The 14,898-nt window shown below is 41.2% G+C and overlaps 2 protein-coding genes across 3 annotated transcripts in view; both read left to right on the forward strand.

The window, feature by feature from the left end:
- Positions 1-7,598, forward strand: part of HYKK (hydroxylysine kinase) — a 29,555-nt gene extending 21,957 nt beyond the window's left edge. Inside the window, exon 4 of the mRNA XM_089906940.1 lies at positions 1,532-7,598. Within this exon, the coding sequence (XP_089763066.1) occupies positions 1,532-1,992 (461 nt within the window). The 3' untranslated portion in view covers positions 1,993-7,598. The remainder of the gene's footprint in view (positions 1-1,531) is intronic.
- A 136-nt stretch (positions 7,599-7,734) lies between these two features.
- On the forward strand, positions 7,735-14,893 carry PSMA4 (proteasome 20S subunit alpha 4). 2 transcript variants are annotated; one of them, XM_022580149.2, is made up of 9 exons: positions 7,735-7,817; positions 9,238-9,264; positions 9,490-9,532; positions 9,814-9,976; positions 11,300-11,377; positions 11,702-11,790; positions 12,232-12,362; positions 13,102-13,225; positions 14,345-14,891. In XM_022580149.2, the coding sequence occupies exons 2-9, from the start codon at positions 9,262-9,264 to the stop codon at positions 14,497-14,499; spliced, it is 786 nt and encodes a 261-aa protein (XP_022435857.1). In that variant the 5' UTR covers positions 7,735-7,817; positions 9,238-9,261; the 3' UTR covers positions 14,500-14,891. The 2 variants fall into 2 exon arrangements, with proteins under 2 accessions (XP_022435857.1, XP_022435858.1); XM_022580150.3 differs by lacking the exon at positions 7,735-7,817 and adding an exon at positions 7,895-8,023 and having other exon boundaries at positions 14,345-14,893.
- Positions 14,894-14,898: the final 5 nt, after the last annotated feature.

A 14,898-nucleotide genomic window follows, 5' to 3' on the forward strand; every position in this document is an offset into this window, starting at 1 on the left:
TCTTGCATATACAGATTGCATTAGTGAAGTAACATTTCATTGATTCTAAAATGCCATTTGACTGTACAAGATATCCAATTACTTTATGAACCTCTAGGAAGAAAAAATATTGCCAGTGAAACTATGACATGGCATCAATTGTATGATGAACCCCAAAATCAGAAGCGTGTAGTTTACAGTAATATTCATTGCTTTTACAGGCCACCAACTGTGCCATATCACTTAACATGAATTACACAATACTAACTCATATAGAAGAAATCAACATTATATTTAGAAGCTAATATTGTGGACTTTATTTCATGTACTTATTATAAAGTACATGACTAACTGCTTCAGTAGGCGTGGACATCCCCATCTCCTCCTAATCCTCACTCAGAGGTTTATTTATTTATTATTAAATAAATTTATTTATTTTTGGCTGCGTTGGGTATTCGTTGCTGCACACGGGCTTTCTCTAGTTGCAGCGAGCAGGGGCTACTCATCGTTGCAGTGCATGGGCTTCTCATTGCGGTGGCTTCTCTTGTTGTGGAGCACGAGCTCTAGGCGTGCAGGCTTCAGTAGTTGTGGCTCGTGAGCTCTAGAGCACAGGCTCAGTAGTTGTGGCACACGGACTTAGTTGCTACGTGGCATGTGGGATCTTCCTGGACCAGGGCTCAAACCTGTGTCCCCTGCATTGGCAGGCGGATTCTTAACCACTGCACCACCAGGGAAGTCCCCTCACTCAGTGGTTTAAATCAGTGCTTCTCAAACTATCCATGGTAAAAGTTTGGGGTTTTCTCCCAACCCACTGCAGCCTGATACATGGCCCTACTATTCAAGATTAGTTCATGGCTCACACCACATATGATTTACCATGCACATTTGACAACACTCAAACTGGCCTATACTGTTAATGAGATAAGGCCCCTGTCATACTCTTTGATGAAAAACCACTATGAAATTATCTAAACAGTCTCAATTTCTGTTTTTATTTGATGCAGACTAATAACAGTTTGTGGGCCAGCACTAGCCACAGGCCCCCCACTTTGAGTGGTACTGTCTTAAAATAACACCACCTATTCCAGTAATCAAAAGACTGGGGACATTCGGAATTACCTTGTCATCAGAAATTTCTTTTAGAAATCCTAGGTTAAAATAAAGGCACATCTGGTTCATTCTGGGACTCTTTGCTTCTTATAATAATATGAATATGCACACACACGTAGGTGTGTGTGTGTGTGTGCGTGTGTGTACAGTTCTTTTCCCTTTACTTGGCTCATAGCCAAAATCAGGTGTTCACAATGACTACAGTCTCCATCTTCTGGCCTTGTATTGATGAGAAGCAAAAGCAAAAACAACCACCAAAATTAACTGCTTTTATCCTTTTCAGAGGAAATTATTTTATTTCAAGAAAAAGAGGGATTAGCTCTTTATCTCTGACTGCTTATCAAATTATCTGAATGTCCAGACCTGAGGAAGAGAAGTGGAAAGAGAATGAACTAGGGTATTGAACAACTGTTTTTACTTGGCTTGATTTTTCTCCTTTCAGGTATCAATCATGGAGATCTTAACGACCATAACATTTTAATAGAGTCCAGCAAGTCAGCCTTTGGAGATGCTGTATATCAAGTGTCTGGGATTTTAGATTTTGATGATATGAGCTATGGCTACTATGTGTTTGAAGTGGCAATCACCATCATGTACATGATGATTGAAAGCAAGACTCCTATACAAGTAGGAGGTCATGTCCTTGCAGGGTTTGAAAGTGTAGTCCCACTGACACCTGTGGAGAGGGGTGCTTTGTTTCTACTTGTTTGCAGTCGTTTTTGTCAGTCACTTGTCTTAGCTGCATACTCTTGCCAGCTATACCCAGAGAACAAAGAGTATCTCATGATTACTGCAAAAACTGGGTGGAAGCACTTACAGCAAATGTTTGACATGGGCCAGAAAGCTGTAGAAGAAATCTGGTTTGAAATTGCCAAGTCCTATGAATCTGGGATCTCCATGTGAACAGATAAAAATGCACACTAACTTGGGTAATTAAAAACCAATAGGACCAAATCTAATTCCATAAAGGGTTTCCCTGCATAATTAAAGATGAATTGATGAAACACTGCAATGCACATGAAACCACTAAGGTCTTCTAGCAATTTCATGACCATTTTTTAAACCTAAGAAAGTACTACATGAACAAGCATGTCTTTCTATGGGTCTCACTTGCCTTGTGTATCAAACATGTAGAGTGATATTCTGAATCGGATAATCTCTCAGGGTCTGTTGCAGCCCTGAGATCAATGATTTTTTTAAACTTTGAAAGGAATATATATGTATAGACATATTCACATATTTTAAATAAGTGGATGTAACACACAGACCTAGTTAACATATCACCAATTCTATGAAGCCTTCTCCCATCTCTTTGTTGTCCAGAATCCCATTGTACCCTGTCTTCTGTATGGCACATCACTTGGTATCATGGATGACGGCTGTGTAGTCATCTAGCCTAAGAGCTATTTGAGGTCAGAAACAATGTAAAACTTTTTTTGTCTTTCACCCCTTTTTACACCTGGTATAGTGCCTTTCCCATGGTCTTTAAAAATATTTACAAAATTAATGTATCCTAGAAGAAAGGCTGGAGAAAATAAGGCACACATAGTGCCTTAGGAGGAAACACAGATGGTATTCATAAGAGAAAGCTTTAACTTGTTTGAGAGAGCAATTGAAACTGTAACTCCAGAGATAGATGCCAGAACTCACTGGAACTGCAAGTAAGCAAATAACACACCCAGGCAAGGCCACTAACTCCTGAAGTACCGAAATAGTTTTCATATCGATACTAAGAAAGACCCTAAGCGGATATTTTAAAATTCTCTACAATTTATGTTTCTTTTCATATGAATATGTAATATTGAAGAACATAGCTCACATGTACTACTTGACTTTAATCATACCACTGTATTTCCTTCACTGATTTCTCTTCATGTCCCCCTTAGTATGATATAGTAAATAGCTGTTTACTTCTTGTCATTTTAACCCTCCATTCTCTAGAGATGACTCAAGTCTAGAACCCTGGCCATTCAAACACCTTCTCAGTAGTTATCTCTTTCCATATACATGAGAACACATTGATTCTATATCTCTCCATCTAATGACCTACCTGTAGAGCTATCTATACTCCCCAAACTAGGTCTCTCTCTGAATTTTCTTGTATCACTCTTGTATCATTCTTATATTCACCTTTAACTTCTCGGCACCTTAATTTCCTTATCTGTAAGGGTGAAGTAGTACCGATCTTATAGTGCCTGTAGTACCTCATAGAGTTAGTTGTGAGGACTTCTTAGAAATGAATGCAAAGTTCTTAGCACAGGGCTTGGCACATAGAAAAGACTTAATAAATACTTACTAAATGAATGAACCAGGTTACCCAAACTCAAAATATTGGAGAAGTTTTCTTTTTGCCTCTCTAATATTCAATCAGTGATCTGATTCTTAGGAATCAGAATTTTAGATCAGTAAATGATGATCAAATCCCTGTCCTTCCTGCCTTACTGTTTAACAATAAATAATAAAAACAAATATTTATTGAGTACTAAGTATTTAAAAGAAAACTCTCTCTACTCTCACAACACTTCTGACGCTAAACATGTGGAGTTTTCCTTCGCATTAAGCAATCCTGACACCAACTGTTTGGAGCTAGAGCAGACCCCCAGGTTAAGGGCTCAGTCCCACAAAACTGCCTCCACTTCAGATGCCAGCCTCAAGTCCTAGGTTGTACTTCTGACCAACTGGCTGTAAGTTGGGGGTTCCCATGACCCCCTCCTCAGGTTCTATAATTTGCTAGTACAGCCCAAAGAACTCGGGGAAATGCTTACTTATGTTTATTAGTTTATTTTAAGGGTATAATAATAAATAGCCAGAGGAAGAAATACATAAGGTGAGATCCAGAAGGATCCTGAGCACAGAAGCTTCTGCCTCTGTGGAGTTGGGGGGTGCACCATGCTCCTGGCATGTAGATCTGCTCACCAAGCCAGAAGCTCTTGAACCTCTTTGGTTAGGGCTTTTATGCTGGCTTCGGTTGATCACATCATTGACCACTGGTTGATCAAATCATCTCCCCTCCCCAGAAGGTGGGGGGTGAGGCTGAAAGTTCCAGCCCTCTAGTCACTTGGTTGGTTCCTCTAATAATCAGCTCCCATCCTCCAAGACTCACTTCATTAGCATAAATTCATGTGTAGCCGAAAGGGGCTTCTTATGAATAAAAAAGAAGCTCCTCTCTCCCCTACCACTCAGGAAATGACAAGAGTTTTAGAAGCTTTGTGCCAGAACCGGGGACAAAGACCAAACATATATTTCATATTATATCACAGGACTTTACATGCATTATCTCATTTAATCTCCACAAAAAAAACTGTGAGAAAAGTATTGTTATGATTTTTTAATAGATCTTTATTGGAGTATAATTGCTTCACAATACTGTGTTAGTTTCTGTTGTACACCAAAGTGAATCAGCCATATGCATACATGTGTCCCCATATCCCCTCCCTCCTGAGCCTCCCTACCCCGCCCCTCTAGGTCATCGCAAAGCGCTGAGCTGATCTCCCTGTGCTATGCTGCTGCTTCCCACTAGCTATCTATTTTACATTCGGTAGTGTATATATGGGACTTAAGTAAACTTCAAAGCTTTTGCACAGCAAAGGAAACCATAAACAAGCCAAAAAGACAACCCTCAGAATGGGAGAAAATATTTGCGAACGAAACAACAGACAAAGGATTAATCTCCAAAATATACAAACAGCTCACGGAGCTCAATATAAAAAAAAAACAAACAATCCAATTAAAAAATGGGCGGAAGGCCTAAATAGACATTTCACCAAGGAAGACATACAGATGGCCAAGAGGCACATGAAAAGATGCTCAACATCACTAATTATTAGAGAAATGCAAATCAAAACTACAATGAGTTATCACCTCACGCCAGTCAGAATGACCATCATCAAAAAATCTAGAAACAATAAATGCTGGAAAGGGTGTGGTGAAAAGGGATCCCTCCTGCACTGTTGGTGGGAATGTAAATAGTACTGTTGTGATTAATCCCCATTTTCAGATGAGGAAATAGATGCTTTAAAAGTTGAAGCAATTTGCTCCAAAAGAGCCAGGGACCCATACCACTTTCTCCTCTCCTCCTTTCTCCCCTCCCCTCCTCTCCTCTCTATGGGCTCACATACACACCTGTGTTAGGGGGATCAAATGAGATCATTCACAGGAAAGCACTTATGCTTCTCAAATTTAAGGGGTTGTGATTTTTATCTGCCTTGACCATTCAGGAAACTGGGGACTAGAAAAATGAACTAAAACTTGCATTTCACTCCCAGACCAATGTTCATTTTCTTATACCATGAAACTCTACAGATTTCCTGCTTGCTTGCTCCTTCTGCTAACATGGATTCTCTTCCACTGAATTATCTTAATGCAAATATTGCTAACCAACTCTTCAGATATTTAAATACGGGCTGCCTTGCATTGCTATTTTACTATTTGGTGTTTGCCCTAGCTTACCTCCAATCAATCAGGTCAATGTAGTTTATAAACTCTTTGGTGGCATACATTGAATAATATTTATTTCATTATCTTCAGAACCTAGCTTGGTGCCAGGCCCCTAGCACAGCCTTAATAGAGAACCATCTGATGAACTGTTAGAATGAATGCACGTCTACAAGTGCTGGTCTTTGGTTCTTTCCACCAATGAGGAGGAAAACCAGTTCTAGATTTGGGAATCAATACCATACCTCCAGCAAAGACTCTACTCTTGCAAGTATCTTTTTCTGTCTGGGCTTTTATCCCCTCTAGACTGCAACAGAACTTTACTTTCTGGTGTTATTATCCTTAATCTCTCCACCTTACAGCCTTCATATTAGGGCCACATAAAAACTCTCATTACAATATATTGCTGTGTGACAATTTAACCAAAAAGTAGATTGAAAGCTCAATTTTTTATATCTTATGGATTCTTCAGGTCACGAATTCAGACAGGCCCTGGGACAGCTTGTCTCTGCTCCACAATGCCTGGGGCCTCAGCTGGGAAGACCTCAATGCTGGGGGAGATTCAATGATGGGGGACTAAGATCATCTAGAGGAATCCTCACTCACAAATCTGGCCAGTCATGCTGGAACCTCATGTGGGCTGTTGGTGGAATATCTCTCCATTTGGTCTCTGCTCGTTCATGGCATGGTGCCAGGGTTCCAAGAAACACCTTCCCAAGAGAACAAGACAGAAATTTATTTTTTATGACCTGCGTTTGGAAGTCATATGATGTTACTTCCGTTGCAGTCACAGGCCCACCCAGATTCAGGGTAAAGGGACACAAAACCTCTCAGTGGGAAGCATCCATGCCACATTGTAGGAGGAACATGTGGGATGGGAGATCATGAGGCTTCTCATCCTAAAACATCACTTTAATCCTCTTTTCCCACCACCTACAGAGAAAAAATTCTGGCATTGAAGGGATTCTACAGTTTGGCCTAAAATGCCTTTCCTCCTTTCCTCCCTTTATTGACGTTTCTTCACTCTGACCAGACTGAGCTACTCTGTCACCCAAACTTGTTAAACTCATTTTTACTTCTGCTCTTTTATCTCAACTGATCCCTCTTCTTTTGACCTAATAAATTCTACCTCTCATTTAAAACTCTTAATGCTGAATTCGTCAGAATGAACTAAGGTGGCAGGGATCCTCAGAGAGATTACACAAGTTACACTGCCACCTAAGGATGCTTTCAGAACACCACCTGTCTGGCTGTGGCCCTTGCCATTTTGCCTTGGCTCACCTCCCTATGTGCCTGGGAAGCAGAAATGAAAGGAGAGACCTCAAACCACAACTCATTCCCAGGTTACCTCCTTTTCAAAGCCCAGATCCGTAAATAATAATTTTTTGCCCAACATGAAGAGGACAAAGTCCCTACCCTGTGGACCTCTTCTTGGAGGAGACTATGAGCAAATGACTACACATTAATTCAGACCTAGTCAAGCGTCTAGCTCGGAGAAACTTAAAACATGAATAGTAGATAGTTTACATAGAGACTGAAGCCAGATGAAAAAAAGAGTGGAAAGGAGAGATGCATAATGAACACATAAATAAACATGACAATTTCTGTATAGAAGATAACGTGTGTACGGTGATGGTAGGGTATTGCTTTAACTAGGTTGGTCAGGGGAATCCTTTCTAACGAGGTGAAAGACAAGAGGAGGAGACTAAGGTGAAAGTTCTCCCAAAGGTGTAAACCCCCTCATAATATGCTTTTATGCCCCAAAGTGCATGTATCAGCAATAAAAGTGGAAGACAGATTCAAGAAGGGAGATGGTGAGAAAAGGCAGAGTGAAGGGTAACGTCTGACGCGCTTGGGTCCGTTTTGAGAACAGGGCAGGAAAGGCAAGCAATTAACAGGCGGTCCCACACCAGTGCTCTCCTGGGCCAATGACTTAGTGCTGAATAGAAAGCGAAAGTGACAATAAAGCGCAAACAGTGGAAAAGGGACATTAGCTATAATTCCACTTCCTCCTTGACCAGGGTCTTCCTGCCCCGCTCCCCGTGTTCTAGCTCCCCCTCATCGTGCTGAGGGTCCCTGCCAGTGCCTTCGAACCTCAACTCCGCAGCTCCCACGAGGACAACCAGCGCTCGCTCCGCCCCCCAGAAGGAGTTCCGCGTCTTCGGCTGCCCCGCCCCCGCCGGTGGCTCTGCGCACGCGCGGGGGCCATATTAGCAGCGGATACTCAGGCAGTGGTGGTGCGTTTTCTCTCGCAGAGAAAGATCTCCGTGTAGGCTCTTCAGCGTCTCCCCTCGGTGAGCCTTTACCCCCTGCGCACTCGCGGAAGCTTCGCCGCTCTCTTCGCGGGCGGGGATCCTGAGCGTCGCGGCAGAGCTGGTCCCGGCCTGCAGCGGCCGCCGAGGAACCGTGGACACGATGACTCTGCATCGGCTCCTTGGTGATGGACCGGCCGCGGGACTGGCTCCGGACGGCCGCCGTCGGGCTTCTCTGCACTGAGCAGGCACCACGGGGCTGGGGACGCTCGGGCGGCGAGGCGGGCGCGGGGCCGGTGGGCAGGACAGAGTTGTAGGGCTGCCTCCGTCACTGTTAAGAGTCCGTAGTGAAAGTGAACCTGCGGGAAAGGAGGTGCAGGTGAACTCGCCTCGGGCCGTTGTCCTGCGTCTGGCGTGGAGATGAGAAAGTTGTGTTCTCTCGCGAATCAGAAGCCCCGGCGGTCTCCTCTCTGTGCTCTCCTGGCGCTCTGCTCAGGGCCAGCCTTAACTTTCACCTGCGTGTTGCAGCAGCCGCATAGCTGGTTACCCTGCCCCACTCTTCACCAGCCAGAGCGATCTTTCTAAAATGCCAGTCAGCTCCTGTGGCTCTTTGGCCCAGCATCATTCTTTGGAGCCCCATTGCATAAGAGATAGCATTCATAGTTTTTACCTGGGCACGCGGGCCTTCGGGACCTGATCCCTGCTTATCTTTCCATTTTTAATTACCGATATTCTAGAATTTGGGAAAATTGGCTCTGGAGGCCGAAGTTTGGCTTTTTCACCAAATCACGCTGAGCCCCATTGTTGTCTTTTGCAGTAATAGTTATGATGCCAAAGATTACCATCCCGCTCCTCCCCTTCATAGTTCAGGACCCCGTATCATTCTCTGGAGAAAGCCTAAGCCTCTTAGCTTGGCATTGAAAGCTCTACATGGCCTGGATACTTGCTTAGTTCTTTAGTTTTTTCATATCTTTTTTAACTTCAGCAATTTTTCTCGCCCATTAAGCTATCCTGTCTCAGTGCCTTTTGCCCAAGCTTTCTCCTCTGCCTGGAATGCCTTTCCCTTCTTTCTTCCCCTGTGCTTCCTCTTAGACCTAAATGTTCTCAGCCTTATTTCTGCCTCTCCCATCTCTAATTTGGGCTCATTTTCTGTATGTGTTTCGCAAAAAATACTTTGATTTTCTCCAACCCTCTTCCCACTCTACCCTTAGTGCCCCTGTTACCATATTGCTTTATAATTGTCCTTCTGTGTCTTCTCCCTCACCTGGCCACCAGACTGTACGCTCTTTAGGAAAGGGATTGCTCTTACCCATGCTGGCATTCCAGCATTTGGCATAGTGCCTGGTGCACCGTAAATGTTGGCTGAATGAAGAGAGTGAAGAAAACTTTTTTTTTTCAAGTCAAGAAATGCTTTTTAAATTGTAAGTTTCATTTTAATAATTATCCTATTTTCTTTTTACAGGAATTATCATAAAGTTCAGAAAACATGGTGAGTTAATACACATGCCAGTTAGCTGTTGCCTGATAAATTGTATTGCTTGTACTCAGCTTACAGACTTGCATGAGAAAATTGAAATGGAATGATGTCTTACCAGTTTCCTCCCACTCTCTGAATTTTGTATACCAGGATGTGTTCTGTAAAATGATTTGTGGGTTTACAGGAGTTGGCTTACTAAAAGTGGGTAGGAATCATTTGTATGTTTTTCCTTTGCAGTCTCGAAGATATGACTCCAGGACCACTATATTTTCTCCAGAAGGTAAAATATAAATTGTTTGATCTGTCTCAAATAAAAAAAAATTTTAAGTGTTTGAATTTTAGGGGTGGGTGGGGAATCTACAAACTTTTTTTAAGACTAAGTTGTTCATCCTTTCTGTAGTTTGAAGTAATGATCACCAGGTTGATTATGTACATCACAGGACTATGAGTAAAAGTAGGACTCTCGTCTGTAGCCCTCCAGTGTTGTTGCTGATTTCTCTTGAACCAGTGGTGCAAGAACAAGGAAGAGAGTCTTGGTTTCTCACTGCTTTTGTCTTGTAGGTCGCTTGTACCAAGTTGAATATGCCATGGAAGCTATAGGACATGCAGGCACCTGTTTGGGAATTTTAGCAAATGATGGTGTTCTGCTTGCAGCAGAGAGACGTAACATCCACAAGCTTCTTGATGAAGTCTTTTTTTCTGAAAAAATTTATAAACTGAATGAGTAAGTGAAATCTTAGGGCAAACATCTCATCATATTTTGGGAGGGCTATTCCATGTGACATGATAGAATTGAACAGCTTGTTCTGTTTTTACTTCTGAAATTTTTTCCTTTTAACTTATTTGCTTGAAACTTCCTTGAGGCCCAGGACCATATGTTATTCTTTTAAAGTGCAGGGTCAAGTACTTAGTGGAGAAACAGCGTTGTATAGTGATAAGAGGCTTGGTGGTCACAGAGCTTTGGGTTAAATCTGGGCTCCACCAATGCAAAGAATATGAACGTAACTGGGACTTTCATATTCACCAAAGAATATGAAAGAATATGAAAGCTGTGACTTCACACCCATTGTTTCACTTCTCTGGGCTTCAGTGCCTACTAGAGTGGTTGTGGCAGTTTAATGAAATAAAATAAAATGAATGAGATAAACTAGCACAGTGTTTGGCATATAGGAGGCCCTCAAGGTATTTTTTATAATGGTTACTCAGGAATTATTTTGAATTATACTGAATCTTACCAAAGAACAGGCCTCCTGAAGGTCTGGGAAAAGTTTAGACTTTTCTGTACACTTAGTGAAGTTTCTGTTACAGTTGGGTGTTCAGGGCTTTGCAGCTAGCAGAGAGCTGGGTTTGCTCATTGGAGACTTTCCCTTCAGTGGTGAGCCAGGTGAATTCTGGTTATAGGGCCTTTCTGATACACTCACCCAAGAAAGTGTCATCCCTCTACAGTCACTGTTGGGCCCCTCAGCAGCTTGCAGGCTTGATTAGGCACAGTGCCAGAGGGTGTCGAAGCTGTAGGAGAGCCGGGGCAGCTTTCAGGGAACGGGGGGTAGTGAAAGGAAATGCACCCTCCCTGTAAGCCTAGCCCTGAGCTTCCTAGGCAGGCTCATAAAATATCCCGCCCTTCGGGTCCCCTCACCCTCACCCCCATCAAGTTAGGCCTTAGGAGGTGAGAGTACTTACTACCCAAGAGCGTGGGGTAGTCTGTCTTCCTGTCTGGCAAAACCTTTTTCTTCTTTGTGGTTGAATCTTCTTGGGATTTACCCTAGCTTCCTAGTGTTTATTCTCTTGCCCTGTTCACAGGGTGATGATGGTAAATACATCTCTTGTGAAGAACTTAAGTGTGCATTTGTTTATCTTATGTGTTGAATGACATCAAGTTGAAAGTTTCCTACAAAGATAAAACACACATAGGTTTTGTCTGAAGGGTGTAGCAGCTGAGAGGAAGCGTGGTGAATTTCTAATAGAGCTTAGTACTTTCTAAAACTTGTAAAATACCCCTGGTAAACATCTTCTCTGCTTAAAGATAAATGTCTTTCTTTTCCTCAAGGGATATGGCCTGCAGTGTGGCAGGCATAACTTCTGATGCTAATGTTCTGACTAATGAACTGAGGCTCATTGCTCAAAGGTATGGTCATAAATGCTATAATTGATGATATGTAAAATTAGTTTTGATGTTTCTAAGAACTCCTTTTTGTAAAGATTAGAGTCATTAAAAACCTATTAATTGCAAATTACAGTGTTTTTTTCTTTAACCAAACTTGCAAAATATTAGTTACTGTATGATTTTTAAGATGTTGCCATGCCCTCTACTCTCCCCCTTTAGATTATTTGTAAGTGACTATTATGTTGACCCCATGACAGAGATTTCTTTTCAGAGGGTATTTTGCTTAGAGTGTGTATATAGAGTGTTTTAGAGAAAACTCTTCATGTGCCAGTTTCTTTATCCTAGGTATTTATTGCAGTATCAGGAGCCAATTCCTTGTGAGCAGTTGGTCACAGCACTGTGTGATATCAAACAAGCTTATACGCAGTTTGGAGGTACTGAAACTTTTGGAAATTTTATTCCCAAAAGATAAAACGTTTTATGAGTAATAACCTTTTTGAGATGGTAAAATGAAATTGAAAAATGAAATAAATAGACACTTTTCATCCATTCTCACTTCATGAACTAACTGGCTTCCACTATGTAGACTATTGGAAGGCCAAAATAACATTTTTAAATCAGGAAACAAATTGCTTTTTACATAATGATGAAATTTAGCACTGGTCCTCTTTGTCTTTATTCCCTCTCCTAGCTGCATCCAAATCCTAGAAACAAAAGTGGAATTTTTGATGGAGCTTATCTATGGTGGCCAGAACACGGAACAGTTTATGAATGCTTAACTTCACAGAAGAGGGGTTAGCCACTGAGCTCAAGTAACCATAGTGATACTAAATTTAGATTGTTGGTATGTTTAGCTTTTTTTTTCTCTGTTAAAGGAAAACGTCCTTTTGGTGTTTCATTGCTTTACATTGGCTGGGATAAGCACTATGGCTTTCAGCTCTATCAGAGTGACCCTAGCGGAAATTATGGAGGATGGAAAGCTACATGCATTGGAAATAATAGCGCTGTGAGTATTTTTGTGTTGCTATAGAATGTACCAAAGGGTCTAGTAACTGCCATGGTTTTAAAGTAGTGCTGAGTGTAAACAACATTTTAAGGTAGCTGCAACAGCCTTAATGTGATATGAAAGTATCTGTGATTTCTATTGGTGATGAAGTCACAGGTACTACTAATACTACTAGGGTTTACTGCCTACAGTAATAATGAAAGGAAGTGCTAATTTTCAGTTAGAAGTTGTGAAAATAAGATCTGGTTCCCCCGTCTCCCACATACTAGTTCAGACCCCCTGAATTCTGTCATGGATACCTGGGATTCATTCATAGATCATCAACATCCCTCCTTTGCACCCCTATCCCATGTCAACCCTCCCTGCCATTAAAATTGTTTATGTTGTATACACACTAACAAACGTAAGGTAGATAGCTAGTGGGAAGCAGCCACATGGCACAGGGATATCGGCTCGGTGCTTTGTGACCGCCTGGAGGGGTGGGATAGGGAGGGTGGGAGGGAGGGAGATGCAAGAGGGAAGAGATATGGGAACATATGTATATGTATAACTGATTCACTTTGTTATAAAGCAGAAAGTAACACACCATTGTAAAGCAATTATACCCCAATAAAGATGTTAAAAAAAATTGTTTATGTTGGTTATAATGCCAATAATAATTCAGGCATTATTCATGTTCCTAAAAATCGCAAAAATTTAAAGGAAGTTCTCTATGTTGATTCTTCCTTATGTTTTATAGGCAGCTGTGTCAATGTTAAAACAAGATTACAAAGAAGGAGAAATGACTTTGAAGTCAGCTCTTGCTTTAGCTATCAAAGTCCTAAATAAGACCATGGATGTTAGTAAGCTCTCTGCTGAAAAAGGTAATTTATGTCCACTCCTCTAATTTGTTTGCTTAGTGAGGGAATTGATTGAGTAGGCCTTTAACATGTTATCATAGTGCACTGAAACAGCAGCCTTATAAGTTAGGTGACCTTACAGCTATTTTTTAAGACTTGACAAGGTCAACACTGACAAGTTCTGGAGCCACCGTCCCACACTACATAACAAGCTTAAGGACTTGAGCCTGAATGTTCTCAATATTCATAGTTAAATCTGATCCATGCTATTTTATCTTATCGACTTCTTGACAATGATATCTGTGCTCATGTGTACATATGATAAAGAATATGAAAGTAATTATATGGTTATATATGTTTGGTGTCCTTTACCAGAGGTATAACATTTGCATGAGTTGTACCCTTTGTTCTTCTGAATCTACTGATCTCTTACGTTAAGCCCATGTTTGCAATTGTAAATGCTTTATTTAACTAAAGTTACATGACCATATAAAACAATATTTGTAAATAATGTTTTTCAAAAATTGTGGTAAATTAACGTATTGATTTAGTTTAGGATAACTTAGCTCCTGGTGTTGCTTTAAAAAATGCCATTTACTTGCAGATTGTCCTCTTGTCTACTTCTACCTAATTTCAAGGAGGCACTACTCAATTTTCCCTTCTCAAAATTTCTCCTCCTTCTGGCATTAGTCTGCTTTTCTCATCCATAGTCATGGGAGCTGCTTTTCATGCCTTTGTTTTGAAAAGAGATTTGAAAAGTTCATGAAAAATAAGTGTAAGTACTGGTTAAAGATTTTGGCTGAGCCCTCAGAGGTTCTAACGAGGAAACTGGCTCTTTCTGGTCAGGCCAGCTAGAGCAATTGGCTGGTTGTACTTTTTCCACAAAAGTAACAGAACAGCAGCTCAGAAAGTTAGTATGGATGAAGATAAAGATGACAGTAAAATAAAAATATTCATAAAAACATTACAATATTGAAGGTATTTTGTTTCCATGAAAGTATCCACGAATTATATTCAGCAGAAAACTTGGGAAAGTGGTGTACTAAGGCTCACACGGTGTGAAGAGGTTAAACTGTGGCTGCTCGTTAAGGGCTTTGGCTAAGTATGGCTGCCTGTATTACAAGTGTGTGTGTTTGCTTCCAGTGGAAATCGCCACACTAACAAGAGAGAATGGGAAGACAGTCATCAGAGTTCTCAAACAAAAGGAAGTGGAACAGTTGATCAAAAAACATGAGGAAGAAGAAGCGAAAGCTGAGCGTGAGAAGAAAGAAAAAGAACAGAAAGAAAAGGATAAATAGAAGACAACATCAGGGATTTTGTAACTCATTTGGGGCACCATTTCAGTGTAAAAGCTGTCCTATTCTTCCACATTGAGAAAGCTTTGACTTTTTTTTTAACTTGTCTAGTGGGAAAATAGGATGGTGCCAGCTGAATTGGGTCCTTTTTATTGCTGTCCAGGTGAATATTGTAATGATGATTACTCTTTATGCACATCTTAATCACCCTCCCCCTCTTTTTTTTTTTTTTTGAATAAAACTTGGAAAGAATGGAAATGGTGAAGGAAAACATTCTCTAGCAATAACTGTTAAAGATACCAGGATTAATAGGGCTGTGGTCTTTTCACACTTTATGTGTACTGTGGCTACTCTTGCAGTTACTTTTTTTTTGGCTGCGTTGCGTCTTCATTGCTGCACGTG

The sequence above is a fragment of the Delphinapterus leucas genome, chromosome 2 (genome assembly GCF_059928025.1).
Source record: "Delphinapterus leucas isolate spDelLeu-1000000601 "Yukka" chromosome 2, BTC_Dleu_Yukka2, whole genome shotgun sequence".
Classification (NCBI taxonomy): domain Eukaryota; kingdom Metazoa; phylum Chordata; class Mammalia; order Artiodactyla; family Monodontidae; genus Delphinapterus; species Delphinapterus leucas.

Excerpts from the sequence above, each read along its gene's own strand:
- PSMA4 (XM_022580149.2), top strand. Across the intron at positions 9,533-9,813 it reads CACTATATTTTCTCCAGAAG|GTCGCTTGTACCAAGTTGAA; the intron begins GTAAAATATAAA and ends TTTGTCTTGTAG. Across the intron at positions 12,363-13,101 it reads GCATTGGAAATAATAGCGCT|GCAGCTGTGTCAATGTTAAA; the intron begins GTGAGTATTTTT and ends TATGTTTTATAG.